Below are 15,749 nucleotides of genomic sequence, written 5' to 3' on the forward strand. Positions count from 1 at the left end.
CATCGCTTTCCATGGAGCTGATAAATTGAAGGGAGGATGCTTTGGCCAGCAGCTCATGCCTGCTAACCCTTCTGCAGCCAAGATGAAATCAGGAGAGGAGAGGAGCTCACCCTCCTAGGGAATGACTTTGGTAATTCTTCGAGCACTAACTGCATGCTAGCTGGTGTGCAAACCTTCTTGGCAAAATACTGAATGCACAAGGACTAGATTTTTTTTTTTTGAGGAAAGGTCACTCCTCTACAGCCATTATTCAGCTGCACTTAATTGTGCTTTAGAAAGTAGGTTAACTAAATCACATCTCTCAAAAAGGCTTAGGAATGACTTTGCTTTCAAAGCTGTGCACTCTGTGTTCCTAGAGAGCCCAGGTATGTAATTTTTCAGAGGAGAAATGCCATTTGGTAATTAGCTTAAGTGATGTAATTTTCTTCCAAGGATAACAACACTGACTTGCAGCATCTGACGTCTGGCGACCTTTGCAGCTGCAGCTTCATCCTGGAGAAGGATGTGAAAACAAAAAGGAGAAGTCCTACAGCTGGTAACAGGGGCACGTCCACCGTGCCCCACTCTTGTCAGCAGTGGGTACCAGCAGGTCAGTGATGGGAACAGCCTACCAAGAACGTCCTTGGTTGCCTTTCACTGTTCTACTTCAGGTTGTGATGCCCTGTTAATCTCCATATCCCTTGAGTTTGCATTCAAGATATTTTTTTTCCTTGGGTTTTCATAAGTCATTTATTTCCTGGTTGAAATATGAAAGCCTGCAATATCTTACATTATGCAAGATGGGCTGTTGGCAGAGATGGGTCAGCTGGGGAACTAGCAAAGGCCAGCCGTCCTCAGCCCTTGAGCTCCTCCTGCAACACCAGTGTCTGACTGGTACTCAAGTATCAACACAGAAGTAGTTGCTTATTCAAAACTGGTCTACCAAGAGCAAGAAAACAGAGTATTAAGAAGGGCCTAAAGGGAAACACAAGAGCTGTTGGGTTTGCTTTGCACTCATGAATAACCTGTTTCCAAACGGACGTGAATTCAGCTCGTTAGGCCATTTGTTGAGGTGTGGCCGTTATTCCTGCCGCTTCCTGGCGAGGGACACGTTGGCAGGCAGCTAGCATAATCACCAGCCATTTCTGCTGAAAGATTTCCAAACCTAATGTTTCTGGGATTACGCCCAGGATGGCAAAAAAAAGATCGAGCTCTGCTGTCTCCGGTGCTGCAGAAATTGATGCGAGGATATCTGCCAAGAGGCAATCTGAGGCAGGACTGCAGTAGATGTTAACATGCCCTAATTTGTTTCATGCTTATCAAGAATAAGCAAGATGCACTAAATTAACACACCAGAGTTAGGACTCACTAACATGGATGAAGGTGTGCTGGAACTTGTGGAAGGGGAGAGAAAAAGTCACTCCAAAAGGATTTTCCTCATTTCTGATCATTCTCAGAGTGAGTAGAGTCATAAAGTGTAGGAAATTGCATTTTCTGATGTATTCTAGCATTGTGTAAAGATGTTTCTGTTCCTTAAAACAAGCTAGTAAAGAAAACCCTACAAAGCAGTCTGTATGGTTTTCTTTGAAGGGGGGAGGGGGAAGGTCTCTTTCGGTTTTTGCAAATTGATTTACCTTTTCCTTAGGAGCTTCTCAAAACACTCCTATCAGACTAGGAACAACTTATATTTTCTATAATAAAAAGCTTCTGTCCTGAGCAGTTGCAACCAGACATGCCTCTGGACAGGAGACACACTGCCACTTACTTTCGAACAAGAAGTTGATTGTGAGCCCCTGGAAATAGATATTTGCTACCGTACAATTTATCCAGCAGGAAAGCTGGAGCTTTGAAGGGCAGAAACTAATATTCTATGGCAGGCATCCCTCCAAAGGGTATCCAAAGATTATTAAAAATTAATATCAAGCCTTACAGCGCCATACCATAACACATCTCACTCAAATGTTACTGTGGAGCGACTTGTGAACAGTGTTCGTTTCTCTGCAATTAAATTGCCTGCAGGTAACCCCTGCAACTCTTCCACAAGGCACAGCGCTGCCCAACGTATCTTTAGTATGGGAAACAAAAAGTATTTTGCCCTGAAACTGCAGAGGGAACAAAAATCACCTGTTTCAACTTCCCAGTTTGTTTGTTTGTTTTCCCTCTTGTAGGAGAGAGCAGGTTTGTGGGCAGAGCTAATACCTTTCATTACACCAGCTGATGCTGCTGGAAACACTAGCCAAGCTCCCGGACTCGGGAGCCATCTTTGGCACCGAGAGAGCAAACAGCAGACAACACCACGAGCCATAAGACGAGAGATACCGCTGGCATGCTAGATATGCAAAGCGGGATGACCACGGCTTGGAGCAGAACCCCGCTAGTTGGTATAACGAGGACACGAAGGACACCGCGATGCTGCCACCACCCGAGTCCCTCAGCAGGAGGGTCTGGTGCAGCCAAAACCTACCCGTGCATGGGTACGGCCACCTTTCACCACCACGAACTTTCTAGCCCCAGCCCTGCCCACATTAAAAGATTTGTCAGGATTATAGATGATGGTTCATACCTGCACCCTATCTCACCCATCTGTAACACTGCATTCTGTAAAAATATCAGATTTCTGACCTCACCCACTGTTTGGCAACAGCAGTGCCATGGATCTTTCACTATAACAGTATCCAACAGGTATCGCGATGTCTCCAGGTACCAAAATGCTACGTAGCTTCTAGAAAAAGAAGCAGGAGCTTTCTACCCCTTCCCTTGCTAAACCACTGGTCCCTTCCAGATCTGACCACAGCCCATCCCTGGTGGGCCTTGCTCCCCCAGGGAGGACCTGTGGTGGGACCTTCCTCGGTCCCATCTATGCCCGGGAAGCCCTGGCAGTGTCCCTTTGGGAGGACATAGTGGATGGAGAACACAGACCAGAGCAGCATTCCTAGCATTAGCAGACACTAACAGAATAGCTTCTGTGCATTTGGTACAGTTAAGAGCAAAGGGCATCTTTTTTATTATTAACTTTTTTTTTTCCAGTTTGTGATCAGGGGAGGCTGCTTCCTCTCAAATCTGGAGTTTAGCAAATATCTATCCCTGAAGAAAATATTACATTGTGTTCTTCAGGCAGACAACCACACCACGCAAACATTACAAGGTACTGTCCGTTCCCTCGTATAAAAATTTGATCAAACGCAGTCATTAAATTTGGAAGCAGTAACGCAACCGAGGCCAGGTCAGGTACATCCTACAGACACCTAATCAGAGAATATGCACTAGCTATAAGGTCTGCGGAGGTAATTCAGCTTTAGGTCACAGTCACAAAATCCAGTACAGGGACTCACAGAAGCTTTGCCTAGACAAACATGGTTGTAACCTACTTGCTCAGAAAAGCAGGTTCTGCCCAACAGCATCACAACAGACTTTCCCATTTCCACCTCACCACAGCCTGGGGAGAAATCCTGCTTTCCAGAGAGCCCCAGGATGGACACAGTAGCATGCCAGACCCATCTGGGACTCACGCAGGCAGGGAGCGCCTGAGAAAAGCAGCCAACTCTTTCCAGAGATTGCAGGATATTTCTATAAGACAAGTTACACATTTTCGCCCCATGACATGCTTTAAGATTTCTTCTTTTAAAGTGCAAACATGAAAAATAAATAACCACAGGAGATCCCCTTGCTGCAAGCGGTTGCAGCACTCGCATCCCCTGCCCTTCCAAGAAGCGAAGATGAGTAACGCTCTCTTACCTGTTTTTCTCCACCACCACTCCAGTACGACAGCAAAACAGAAGGCACAGGACGGCTCTAGCATCTGGCAATGGAAAGGCAAACCTGTCCTCTCCCTGCTCCAGGAGGCACTGGCCCTTCCCCGAGGGACCAGGCAGGGAAGGGAGCAGTGCTGGCTCCCACCCCACTGGGGTGGAGATGCTGGCACCTCACTAATCAGCTTCCTACACCCTCAGCCAGCCAGGCTGGGGCTAATTACAGGTATTTCAGGTGCAGCAATAAGAGTAATTACAACAGAAACCCCTGCAGCAGAAGCCTCTCTGGGTTTTAGCTTGATGCACTAAGATGGGAGTGTTTCATAAAACCTCTGAATCGCTGCAAAAACTAAACCTCCCGGGAGGAAAATGTGTCTGGGGACCACCAACGCATTTAATTTCTTCTTCCTCCTGTGCTGTTTGCCTGGGTGCAAAGGGGAGCTTTGGGCAGAGAAAGTTCAGCAAAATCTGTTGCTGGTGGGAGCTGTAGATTCGTGCCACTGCGAATTGTACCGATGCTACAAAGTGTTTTTACAAGTACTTTTGGGTAATTCCATAAAGTGACTGGCAACCGTGCTGCCACCCCTCAGAGAGGCAAAGGACTCGGGAGCACTTTCCTGCAAATGTCTTTGCATTGAAGTAGCTTAGCTGTTTTCAGATATGTCAGTTAAAATTGGGCATGGTGGGTTGATTGCACCAATCTCCGCATCCAGCTGGCTGGCACAGAGCATCAGATACAATATTCTCAGTCCTGGGCAAGAATTACTAGAGAAGTTTATCATGTTCTCCTGGTTTTATTGTTCTAATTTCTTGCCAGAAAGGTTGAACGGCCTTGCTGATGTTGAAATGCACATCAGCTGTGCTTTGCATTTAATAGTCCTGTTGAACACCTACATTTTATAGGTGTTTTAAACACTCATAATTTAATAGTCCTATTTAAACAGATCATTGAATTCCGAAAATAACTTCAAGTTTTACTACAAATTTCTTTTGCCACAGAATGGTAATAGAGATTTTAAAAAAATGAATCCAGTTGCCTGATCCAATATGTGCTGTATTCATTTGGGCACGGAGCTTGTCACAGCTCTTTTTCAGTGCTTAAGTAGTAAAATTTCATTTGGCTTCCTGTAGAGGTTATTTTGCATACTATAAAAAAGACCCTACAACAGGAAAATATTCCTATCTTCAGCATAACTATGCCTTTATCATCTTATTCATTACATCTCTTCCTACCACAATAAATAATTCCTTGCAATTCCCTTCCTTCAAAACTGCAGAGTTTCAGACTGGTGAGTGCTTTATGTTCCCGATCCTTTCCTATTTAGCCAAATTATATGTATTTCACTTTTAGCATCTTCCCAAGAACCAGCTCCTCTGAGCCGTCGTGGCTGGCAGGAGGACTGACCGCAGCTGAGGTGCATCATTACAGCTGATGCTGGGGGTCAAATCCTGCCTCCAAAGGTAGCTGCCTCTGCTTTGAAGCCTCTTGCTTCAAGGAGTTTCTACATCCATCGTGCAGACTGCCTGGGAAATGCACCCAGTCGTATGGGCTGGGAGCTTCTTTCCACTTTGTCTCCCAACAGCTCAGGCTGGATCATTTAGTCCAATTTAATCGCCCATTTCAGTGTCTACGTACAAACCATGTTAGCCTGGTTCTACCAACACCCGTTTATCATCGTTCACAGTTCTCCTGAGGACAATTTTAGGCTACATCTACCTTCACTTTTTTGACATACCTTTAAATGAAGTATTGTCTAAGTTCAGTTGACTTTCTCATTCTTGTAGAGATGAAGAAGAGACCTGATCATTGCTCTTGCCTAGTAGATGTTTTCCCAAGCACTGTTTTTTCTCAAAATCACATTATATACTCTTCGGAGGATCTGACCTTGCTAGATGAAAAGGTCTCCACATCTAGCTTCTGCTGAATCCAGGGAGAGCAGAGCTGACTTCATCTGTCTCATGACCAAACTCCAATTAAACTCCTGACGACATCATTGTTTCATGAGAAATTTTCATGTTACCTCTAGTGTTGCTGCGGGTGATTTTGCACACCGTATTTACTCATCCAACCTGTCGTAGAGGAGTGTATTTGAACTCAGGCAACAGCCCACCTTGCCCAGCGGACAGCAGAGCCAACTGGGACAACATCTGGAGGCTACACTTCTCTTATCCACCTGAATTACTGCCTTTCTAATGCTCCGGGGTGCTACAGTGCAGGCTTTTCAGATGTACAAAGTGCTAAATATTGGGTTTACTGTGAAGCTTACATACAGCTATAAGTCTGTGTAATAGTTACAGGTATTCTGAAACACTAAGACTTCACCTTCAGAGAGCATACTTACAAACAATATGTCATCTATTACTGTGTTTTCTTTGGCATCCAGAGAAATTACTGTAAGTAGAAACATTTTACTTGCATTTGATCTCATTTCTGTATTTCAGGTCTATACAAGCTTTTAAACGCAAAACAGATGATCTAGCCCTTGGGCGTATAAATAGTCTCCTTGGTTTTATTGAGATTACATGAGTCCACAAACTGCAAGAGTATGAACCTGCAGGACCCTTGTGTAACATAAAATTACAGTTTTAGGAGGCCAGAGATTTAAAGCAAGTGAAGGTCTCCTATAGTATCTGTACTTTGAAATGCGTAGTGCAAGCAGGTGAGAAAAGTATTTGACATAATGCATGAAGCTTTACAGTGCTGCATTGTCAACATTAAGTGAATCCCAGCATCTTACTACTAAGGTAAATTCTTTATGTATTTCTTTTATTTATAAGACTACCTACAGAGCTTATCTAGCCTATTGGAAAGCTGAAAAACTTGAAACAGGCAATAAAGGGAATCAAAATATATTCAGCTCTATGTAAATTAGATATTCCTAATGCATTCTTTTTTCCCGTGCAATTTAGTAAATTAGTTTACATTGTCTGACAAGTTGTCCTGGAAAACGTAAAAGCTCAGATTAATTTTAGCTTTGGAGAAATGATAATTCAATATTTGCTTATTTACATCCACCCACACTAGAATGAAGAGCCATATCTTCTATGCCATGTCATAAATATCAATACCAACACGTTAAACCTCCTCCTCCTTTCCCACTGAATTAAGAGAAGCAGCGGATGCCACGCGGTGAGGAATTGCCTGTGCAGGATGGATCCTCACCTGCTGCGTCAGAAACCTGACCGGGAAATGCCTGAGCTACCACTCACAATTAGCTTTAACTCCCATGTGTTGTCTCAGAAGCATGTTAGTCTGCTCTCTCTCTTCACAGTTAATAGCACCAAGTTTTATTTTTTACCCCGTGGTGTTTACATATAGGCATTTCAGTGCATTGCCTTCTGATGGATAGCTCTGTAACGATGCATACAACATTTAAGTGGTCTGTTTGTAAGCAGAAGAAAATGAAAAAGCCTCATGGGCTATTTCTGCCCTGTACTGAGCTGATGTACAGTTTAGCATCAGGTGTAAAGATAACACACTGTGTAAGCCAGTCTTGAGGGAAGTATCGCTAAAGGAAGACAGACAGAATTTGCTCTCAAAAGAGCTTTGATGCTAAATACATACAACTAGCCCCTCCAAACTAAATCTCTGCCTCTTACAACTACTATGTTAGGAATGCAAAAAAAAAAAAAAAAAAAAAATCCATCTGAGAATAACTACTTCAGTCCTCCGACCTTTGTCAGAGCCAGGATTGGTCCCCACAGCATTTCCTGGATGACTTCATAGGAATCTAGCAAGCTGCCTGTACTGCACCCGACAAAAGCTGTGAGATTTTACATGTTGACAAACAGCTGAACTCTTGGCTGTGGGAGCCCTACATTGATCTGCTTACTATTCAAGGGCTTGTATTTAGAGGAGCTGAAATGCCTGCTGAATACCGAAGCTGAAAAGCCCCGTAGGGTTACCCCATGAACCGTAGCCACGTTTTTTTTGCAATAATTGCAGAGCAAAAAGAAAAGGGCAGTTAAACCTAGAGAAATTCTGCCACAGCAGCATGACCACTGCTCAGCAGAGCCCTCCGAATCCTCAGGCATCTTTAGCAAACACCGTTTTAAATTGTTAGCACACGAAGGCGATTCTCTCCTTTCTGAGCCTACAATGTAACACAGCCTTAAATTTTGGTTTCCCTAATAAACTTACTGCAGCTCTGTCTGAGGACGTTAGGAATCGCATCTGCTAATCTGTATTTGTTCAAGCCTCCTTATCTAAAGGAAAAAGTGCTGCTTGATTTAAGATTCCTTGAGGAAATCTGCTTGTACATCTCTGGCTGGCAAGTAAAACAAACAGCATCCATGTCCCAGTAGGCATCCGCCACCCCCCCCGACATGTCTTCATTTAATTAGTTCTAAGAAAGCCGTCTATCCAAAAGCTGACAAAGCTGCACAAGAGGAACGCTTAAGTATGTATTTAGAAAATGAAATACATTACCAGCCGCATTGTGAAGTTTCTGAGTCACCTGCAGGGAAACAAGGCAGAAATCCGACGTTCACACACTACTCCTGACTGTACCGGCGCCCAGGCTGGCTCCTACAGAATAGCAGACGAGAGCGAAGCTGCAAACCTTTGAGTTGAGCTCACTCTATAGGCATCAGAAAAACCTCAAAGAAAAAAAAAAAAAAAAAAAAAAAGAGCCAGAGCGGGAGCGAGCAGCCCACAGACAGCAAGATGAGAAACTTCTGGCAAGTCTCCAGCGCAGGAATGAATTTGCTGTCATTCAGAGACGTATAGCGATGGAAATGAAGGGAAACTTGAATTTACAGGCGGATTTGGATCCTGCTCTAATCGTTCTGCAAAGATGTGCAGGGTGCAGCTCAGCTCATTTTACAAGACTCAACCAGAAACAATGCTGGATCAAAAATTAAATAGCATGGTAGGTATATATACAGATGCACAAACATACATACATACATATATATAAGCCCAGGTGCCAGCACAAACTTCGATGGCTCATTCCATCAGCTATTTGCTGTGAATTTTATTAAACCCAGCACAGGGGTACAGTGGCAACTCAAATTCCTGTTATGTATCAAAGTGGATTCACAGGCTTTTATAATGCTCTTTAGGCACACAAACAAATTTGTTTAGGTTTCTTCTAGTATTGCCAGGAAGCTAAAACACATTTTACAGAGATAATTCAGATGTTTTCAAGCGTGTGGCAAAAGTGTCAGCACACTGAGACTAAACTTGTCCAAACATTTATGCCTTTTCAGCCAACGGAAGGAAAATAAACAAGTCCGTAGTTGAAATAATAAGCGAGAAACATTGCTAGCTGCAAATATTTCATAGGTCAAAAGAGTCCATAAGGCATAAGCAACCATGATCACTAAGGAAGCATTTAAATCTGAATTTGTGTAAAATGCAAAAAATTGGTGGTTTTTAAATGCTAATAGTCAATATGGTTAATTTGGGTATTTTGCACTGAACCCTGGCTCCAGCACATCTCAGGGATGTGCAGTCTGCTGTGTTTAGATATTTTGCAGCCGTGTATGCAAAGTGAATGTCAACTCATGACAAATTTGTAAATAAACACTTTCTTGGCATGAAAAGGGAAAAAGAGGCTCCACACAGTGTGGGTTACACTGTGTAACTGAATTCAGCTTCTTTTATTCCCTACCCTGATAATGCACTCATTTAAAATCTGGTTACAAGTTCAGACAGTGTCTTGGTAAATATAGCTCCTAATAATTACAGCTCTCCAAATTAGAAGTAAGGTTCCTGTAGATTTGGATTGCTTTTAATTTAGCTAACAAAGAAGAGTAAGAAGTCAAGCTAAGCTAAATAACTGGAGGGATTCTTTATTGCTTGTTTTCTTCCTATTAATAAATCAGTCCTCTGTGGGAAGAAAATCAAACAGTAACAAACAAACAAGAATTCATTAGTGACACAGAAGGCGATGCCAAGGAAGGCAGAAGAGCTCCATGACAAAGAGCAAAATATTTGCCGCCTATTTTTGGATATATAGAAGCAGAACCATCCCTAACGTCAGCGACGCTACAACATTTGGTTTATCTCCAGTTTTCAGCTCCAGCCCTGCAGATGGAGCAGCCAAGAGGCGCCAGCTGTGCCCAGCTGTGTCGGTGTCAACTGCAGCAAGGCACCGTATGGCCACCGGAGCCCGGGCTGGCCCCACCGCCCCCGCGCTGGGAACGCGGCTGCCTTTGGTAATCACCGGCCACGTCCATCTGCCGTCCGGATAAGCACAAAGGCGTTTTTCGAATAATCCCATTGCTCTTCTCTTGTACGCGCTTCCCTTTGCCTCCAAAGACAGTGGCACGCTGCAGCTGGATGGGAGCTCCGAGCAAATGCCTTCCTGGCTGGGGGGGCTGCAGATCCTGGGGCTGGCTGGGTCTTTTTTGCTCCGGATCTCAGATCATTTCTTCCCCACGGACACACAGACTGTGAAGGCAAGCCGATGCCACGGGTGGGTTCGGAAGGAGGAGGTTTCCTGGCGGCGGCTGAGCGACCAACCCACTGCAACACAGCTCCCAAAATATAAGCTGAAAACTCTGGCCAAAACTTACTCTCTGGTTTGCATTGCAGATTTGCATTTCTTACCAGGGAATACGGGCATTTATAGTGGCAGATAACCTGTCTTTGAACAGCACCATTAGTACAAGCTAAAGGGGGTATCTCTAACGAAGTAGGGAAGGTCAGGCATTTCAGGACATGAAGAAATTGGCCCAGGCACTATTAGTGTTGAAGGCAAAAGCAGTGATTTAGAGACTGCGTGTACCATCGTGTTCAGGTTGATACTGGACGCTTTGTCTAAACCTGTTGGCGAACTCCACTTTGATCACGGGGCTGATGGCTTTTTCTGCCTCCAAGTTGGACTGAAATTACCAAGCAAACCGCGGGCTGACAACACGCCACGTAGGAAACTGAAGATCGCTGCGGAGGCAGACGGAGCATCGTTGGGATGGCTGAAACCTGGCTCAAAACTGCGCTTCGTCTCCAGGTCGGATGGGTTCGGGGCAGAGCCCGGGATGCTGTAGCGGGGCGAGCGGTCTCCTCGCCTGCCTCGTCCACCAGCACAGGCACCCGCCGGCTTTTCGGCTGGGGATCTTCTTGCTGGCAGCAAGTAGGAAGCAGAACAAAGTTTGAATTCCCAAGGCCAGACCGAGCTTGCAGCGCTTGAATTTAGAGCAAGCCTGCTTTGACTTGCACACAAAGCAGCAGCAAAGCCCCGCTCCCATATTTATTAATAAATCAATAACAAAGAGAAAGGTACCGGCAAGCACCCACCCTGGGAACAGGCCCCTGAGATGGGAACGGCCGGGCAGGCGGGGGAGAGCGTCTGGCTTTTCACACCTGCTTGGGTTTGTGTTTTTTACCATGAATCCATGCTGACCTTCTAACAATTCCTCCGTGCTCTCATTTACACCCACTTTCTTATCCACATTTCCCCAAGTTTCTCCCCAGATTCTTTTTTTCAGTTTGGAATTCCCTGAATTTAACCCATCTTTTGCTGGAATATTTTTTTGTGGTGAGTTTGCTTTTCCATGCATCTTCATTTAGAATCACCTGAGAAGTATTTTCACTGGCAGCATTGACTTGCATCACACTTCCCACATCTTATTTTAATTTTCCCACCCTAACCATAAGCAAGAGCTGCACTTGCTCACTCAGACTCTCCCTGATTTTCCCCATGTAGCACCAGCAGCTCCCCCCAACCCTTCTTGCTGCCACGGGAGGAAAGGACCTAAAGACTGAAGCAGCCAGTTTCACCATCTAGCAAGCAACTTCGCCAAAAATTAAGAAAATGCATCAGGGCTATAAAAAGGGACGAACTCTCTGATTGCATGGAGGAAGTGAAACCTGGGAGACCCGGGAAAGGTAGGATCGTGTATCTTATTCCACCAGTTCCCTGCCTCTACTGGCGCCCCATGCTCCTGTGGCACAGTGATTTTTTTCAAGCATTGTAACACTTTGGTCTAACTCGTGTCTGTGGGCTCAATACAGAGGCACCTGGGTGAGGCTTAACGGCTGTGATGAAGAAAAGGTCAGACCAGATGATCAATGGTCCTTTCTAAGGATTGAGATTAAAAAGAAACTCCTGCCGCTTGCAGGATTTAACCTGTGGAGTAATTACACCATGGGAAAATATTCCTGGGCTTTGTGCAAGAGTCCGTCAATTTGAAAGCATCCCCCCCAAAACGACAGCTCCACACCTGGGGGACAGCCAGGGACAAAAGCTGTCCCAGCGCAAACAGCTCCGGATTTTGCAGAACTCACTCACAAAGTCACTGCTTTGCACCACAAGACTTTTCCATGTGCGGTCCCTGACATCCGAGATCCAGCCGTGAAGACCCAGCAAGGCCGCGCGATGAACGCGAGTAAATACTTGGAAAGTATCCTGTCCTCAGCAACATTCCCTATTGCTACATTTGTGCATTTAGAATACCCATTTCTGTCAAATATTTTGGCATATGAAAAGAAACACACGCTTTTTTGACTGGGAAGATGCTGAAGCTGTCGTAACCTGTTAGAGTTATGAGCTCCGAGGGGCTGGGCAGAGGGAAGAGTGGTAGCAGAGAGCCAGCATGTGAATATTAGCTATACAACGGATTTTCCTGAGCTGGATTCTGTCTAAATTACATATTGCACCGAAAGTCTGAAATGTATAACATGCTCAGTAGATTTTTTTTTTTTTTTAATTTGTCCTCTGTCTCCCTGTGACTGAAGAGAGATCATTACCAATAAGTAATGAAAGTTGCCGAGCTGATGAAGCATGTTTTGCTCGGAGCTAATGTCATTTGAGGTTGGGGTTTTTTTCGCTGTTTTTCTATTTGCTGTCTGACAGCCTGCTGTGCACATCACTTCTCTTAACCAGTGTCTCCCAACAACCACACCAGCACAGCCATAACTTCCAGCTCCAACACTTCTTCATTTAGCTTGACACACAATTATTTTTCTCACAGCAAAGACAGAACTCAAAACACCTTGGCCCGAAACAGCTTTCAGGGCTCTGTTACACATCTTTTCTGTGTGCCCAAGGTTTTTTTCCTCAGAGCATTGGATTTCTGCCTTTAGAGGCTTCACAAAGTTCCTTTCAATTTATAATAGCAGATGATTGACTGAAAACCTCTCTCCCTTCTTTGAGCAGTTTTGCAGAGAGCAATATCATTTATATAAATTTATATAGCAGAATTTATATAAATAACTACTGAAAATGAGTCATTTGCACTTCTCCCATGCTGTCAAAACCCAGTTCCAGGGCCAAAAAGTTACGGTCGGCTGGTACCAGGGGCTTGGGGGAGAGCTGTGGAGGGGAGCACCGGACCCTTTCCCCAGGACACCCCGAGGACATTGTACAGCCCCCCCCCCAGCTTCCTTAGCACCAGTGACAGCATTTCCAAATTCAGTCTTTGGTTTACATTTTGATTTCCAGGCATGCTCATTTTTTATAAAAACACAAGTTATGTCCATAAAAAGGTGCTTATCTAATCTGGATAATATTGGTTAGAGAAAAATTTAATTTTTCACTCAAATAACAAGATCACTAGAAAGCTGCTCTTTGAGCCAAGTGCCTTATCAAGATCCCAGATGTCATTTCTATCATTTGCCTATGCAGAAAAGAGAGAAACAAGGTTTTTGGCAGAGCTGCAGCTGCCCTGACCCACCCGCGCTTGCCCCCATGCCTGCTGCACTACAGTCAGCTCGGTTTTACACACTCTGTTAGAAGGGTATGGGTTTAGCCAGATTTTGTTCCTAATCACTTTTTCACATACTAAAATAATAAAAAAAAAAAACCAGAAGAAGAAAGAAATAGCAAAGTAAACAGCAATCTTGCAACCATCTGCCTACCGCAGATGAGCCAGGTCGTGCACAAATCCACGTGCAGAGAGGGAAAAGGACTTTCCTCTGCTCCGCCGTGATAAAACTGGGTGGCTCACCGTGGAAGCGAGTTTTTGCCTGGACATCAGCCCCAAAATTTTATGCAGCTGATGATGCTTGTTGCTTCTTCCTCCAGATGTAGGACCTGAAGAGGTGCATTGGCAGCTGCCTGAGGCTGGGACCAGTGGGACTGATGGGTCCTCCCTGTCCCCGGGTTGGGGACCGATGGATCCCCCATCCTCGGGACCCCATTGCAGCACCCACATCCTCCTAGCAGACCCTGCATACCCCATGGCTGCAAGATCAGAGAGAGGGATCCCCCGTCAGACTTTGCAGCAAAATACAGTTACACAAAACCTATGGTGGCAACTTTTACTAATCTGTCCTAGACAAGATTATGGAAGAAAAGAAACGTGGATTTTCTACTTAAAGAAAGGAAGCCCTGGGTATCTTGGAATAATTAATAAGCTGAATTACTCTATCTGTAAGATAATAAGGCACCATTAGAAAAAGATCCGATTTTTATTATCCAATTTTTATCAGAAATTAAAATTAACTGCGGTTTAATATAATTCAAAGTCGGCTAATTATAGCTCAGGCAAGGAGGATCTATCTTCTAGGAACATATCAGCTGCAGGACGAACTGCCTCCCCTCCCTGTGCCCTCCCTCCAGCCCTGCCTGGGGGTCCCGGGGGCTTTTGCACACTCAGAGCCCCTCGCAGGTAAGGGGACCACCATCCATGCAGGGCAGCAATAGTTCTCCTTTCTATCTACAGCAAATCTAGGTTTTAAGAGCATTTTTGATTTCACAATCAACTGTGTGAATTAGGAAATAAACATTCACCTATTCCTGCAAACGAAGCCTGAGCACTGCTGTTTGACAGCCACTGCAAAGATGATGATTTTTTTTTTAACGCCCGGTTTGTTTAAAGGAGAATCACTGAGAAAGGTGATGGATTTTCTCTGCCCTGCAGTCACCATGGGGGTAAGACATTGTCCAGATGCTGCAGATGATGCCTTGCAAGAGTTAAGCTTGCCACATTATACCCCGATTAAAAAAAAAAAAAAAAGAGAGAAAATCCAGCTCAAACGTTACCTCTCTAAGTCTTTTTCAAGAAAGTTTGCAAGCCACAGCAAGGCACCGTGAAAGACTCCCCAGCAGGCTGCACGATTGCCTCCCACCATGCCACACAAAAGGTACACGCGTGTCTGCTCTCAGCCAGAAACCCTGATTTTTGAGCACAAAATAAAGCTGGAAAGATTGACGGTTCCTGCATCGGGCAGCACATTCCTCAGTTCATTCCCAAGTCTGGTGCCAAGAGGAGAAAAATCAACCCTTGGTCCTTCTTCAGGCCTCCAAAACGCAGTTGTCCATGAAGTTACTTGGTCTCCTGTGCTTCAGCTCCTCTTCCTCACCTCTCCACGCAGGAAAACCCTCTCTGCTCTCCCTGGGAGCCACGGTTGCCCTTTCCCACGCTCCCAAGAGCTGACAGCCCAGCAGCACGACCACGGCAAGAATTTGATGGATGGCCTTGGGACAGCAGATGGAAAGGGAGAAGAGCTGGTTCCCGCTCGGTGCCTGGTAGAGCAGGAAGGATGCAAACAGCTATAGCTGTGAAAGCGAGGGTCTGTGCAAGTTGCTGGTATCCAATCTGCTTAATTCCTATTTGCTTCTTTAAATAATGAGGGCTCTCTGCCCAGCTAGCAGATTTTAAGGCAGCCAGTCAGCCAAAGCCCAGGAGCTCCTGCATTCCTGTGTCTCACCCAAAACTGCCTGTGAACCCTCTTGTAAATAGCCTTAAACCCAGGAATTAAATCAACAAAGCTAAAGGAGTATTTTTCTCACCCAACTAATTAGTCGGATGAGAGATACGCAATGTGGTCTAGAGAGCTAGCGCTAAATATACATGCAGCCATACATGTATATACACATAATTTAACTAGGGACAATATGGTTTAACCAGCTTTTTCCAAAGAAGCAGTCCCCGTCTGCTGAAGCGAACTGCATTTGTACTGCGTTTTACAAGCCGTGGTGCTTCGGCCCTCGCTGCCGGGGCAGGGCTGGAGCAGGGTGGTCCAGCTGGAGCAGGATGCTCCTCGACATCCCCAGCTCTCGGGGCAAGATCCAGGCACATCTCACGCCTCTTCTCCAGGGTGTATCTGCAGTACAGGCAACTCCTCCTGAG

General features: G+C 45.1%; 1 protein-coding gene across 1 annotated transcript in view; it reads right to left on the bottom strand.

Annotated features, from left to right (window-relative positions):
* The window catches only part of SCHIP1 (schwannomin interacting protein 1), a 182,114-nt gene extending 173,876 nt beyond the window's left edge, over positions 1 to 8,238 (bottom strand). Inside the window, exon 1 of the mRNA XM_069792846.1 lies at positions 8,158 to 8,238. Coding sequence (XP_069648947.1) covers positions 8,158 to 8,166 — 9 coding nt within the window. The 5' untranslated portion in view covers positions 8,167 to 8,238. The remainder of the gene's footprint in view (positions 1 to 8,157) is intronic.
* Positions 8,239 to 15,749: the final 7,511 nt, after the last annotated feature.

This window comes from Haliaeetus albicilla, chromosome 9, assembly GCF_947461875.1.
Source record: "Haliaeetus albicilla chromosome 9, bHalAlb1.1, whole genome shotgun sequence".
In the NCBI taxonomy this organism is placed as follows: Eukaryota; Metazoa; Chordata; class Aves; order Accipitriformes; family Accipitridae; genus Haliaeetus; species Haliaeetus albicilla.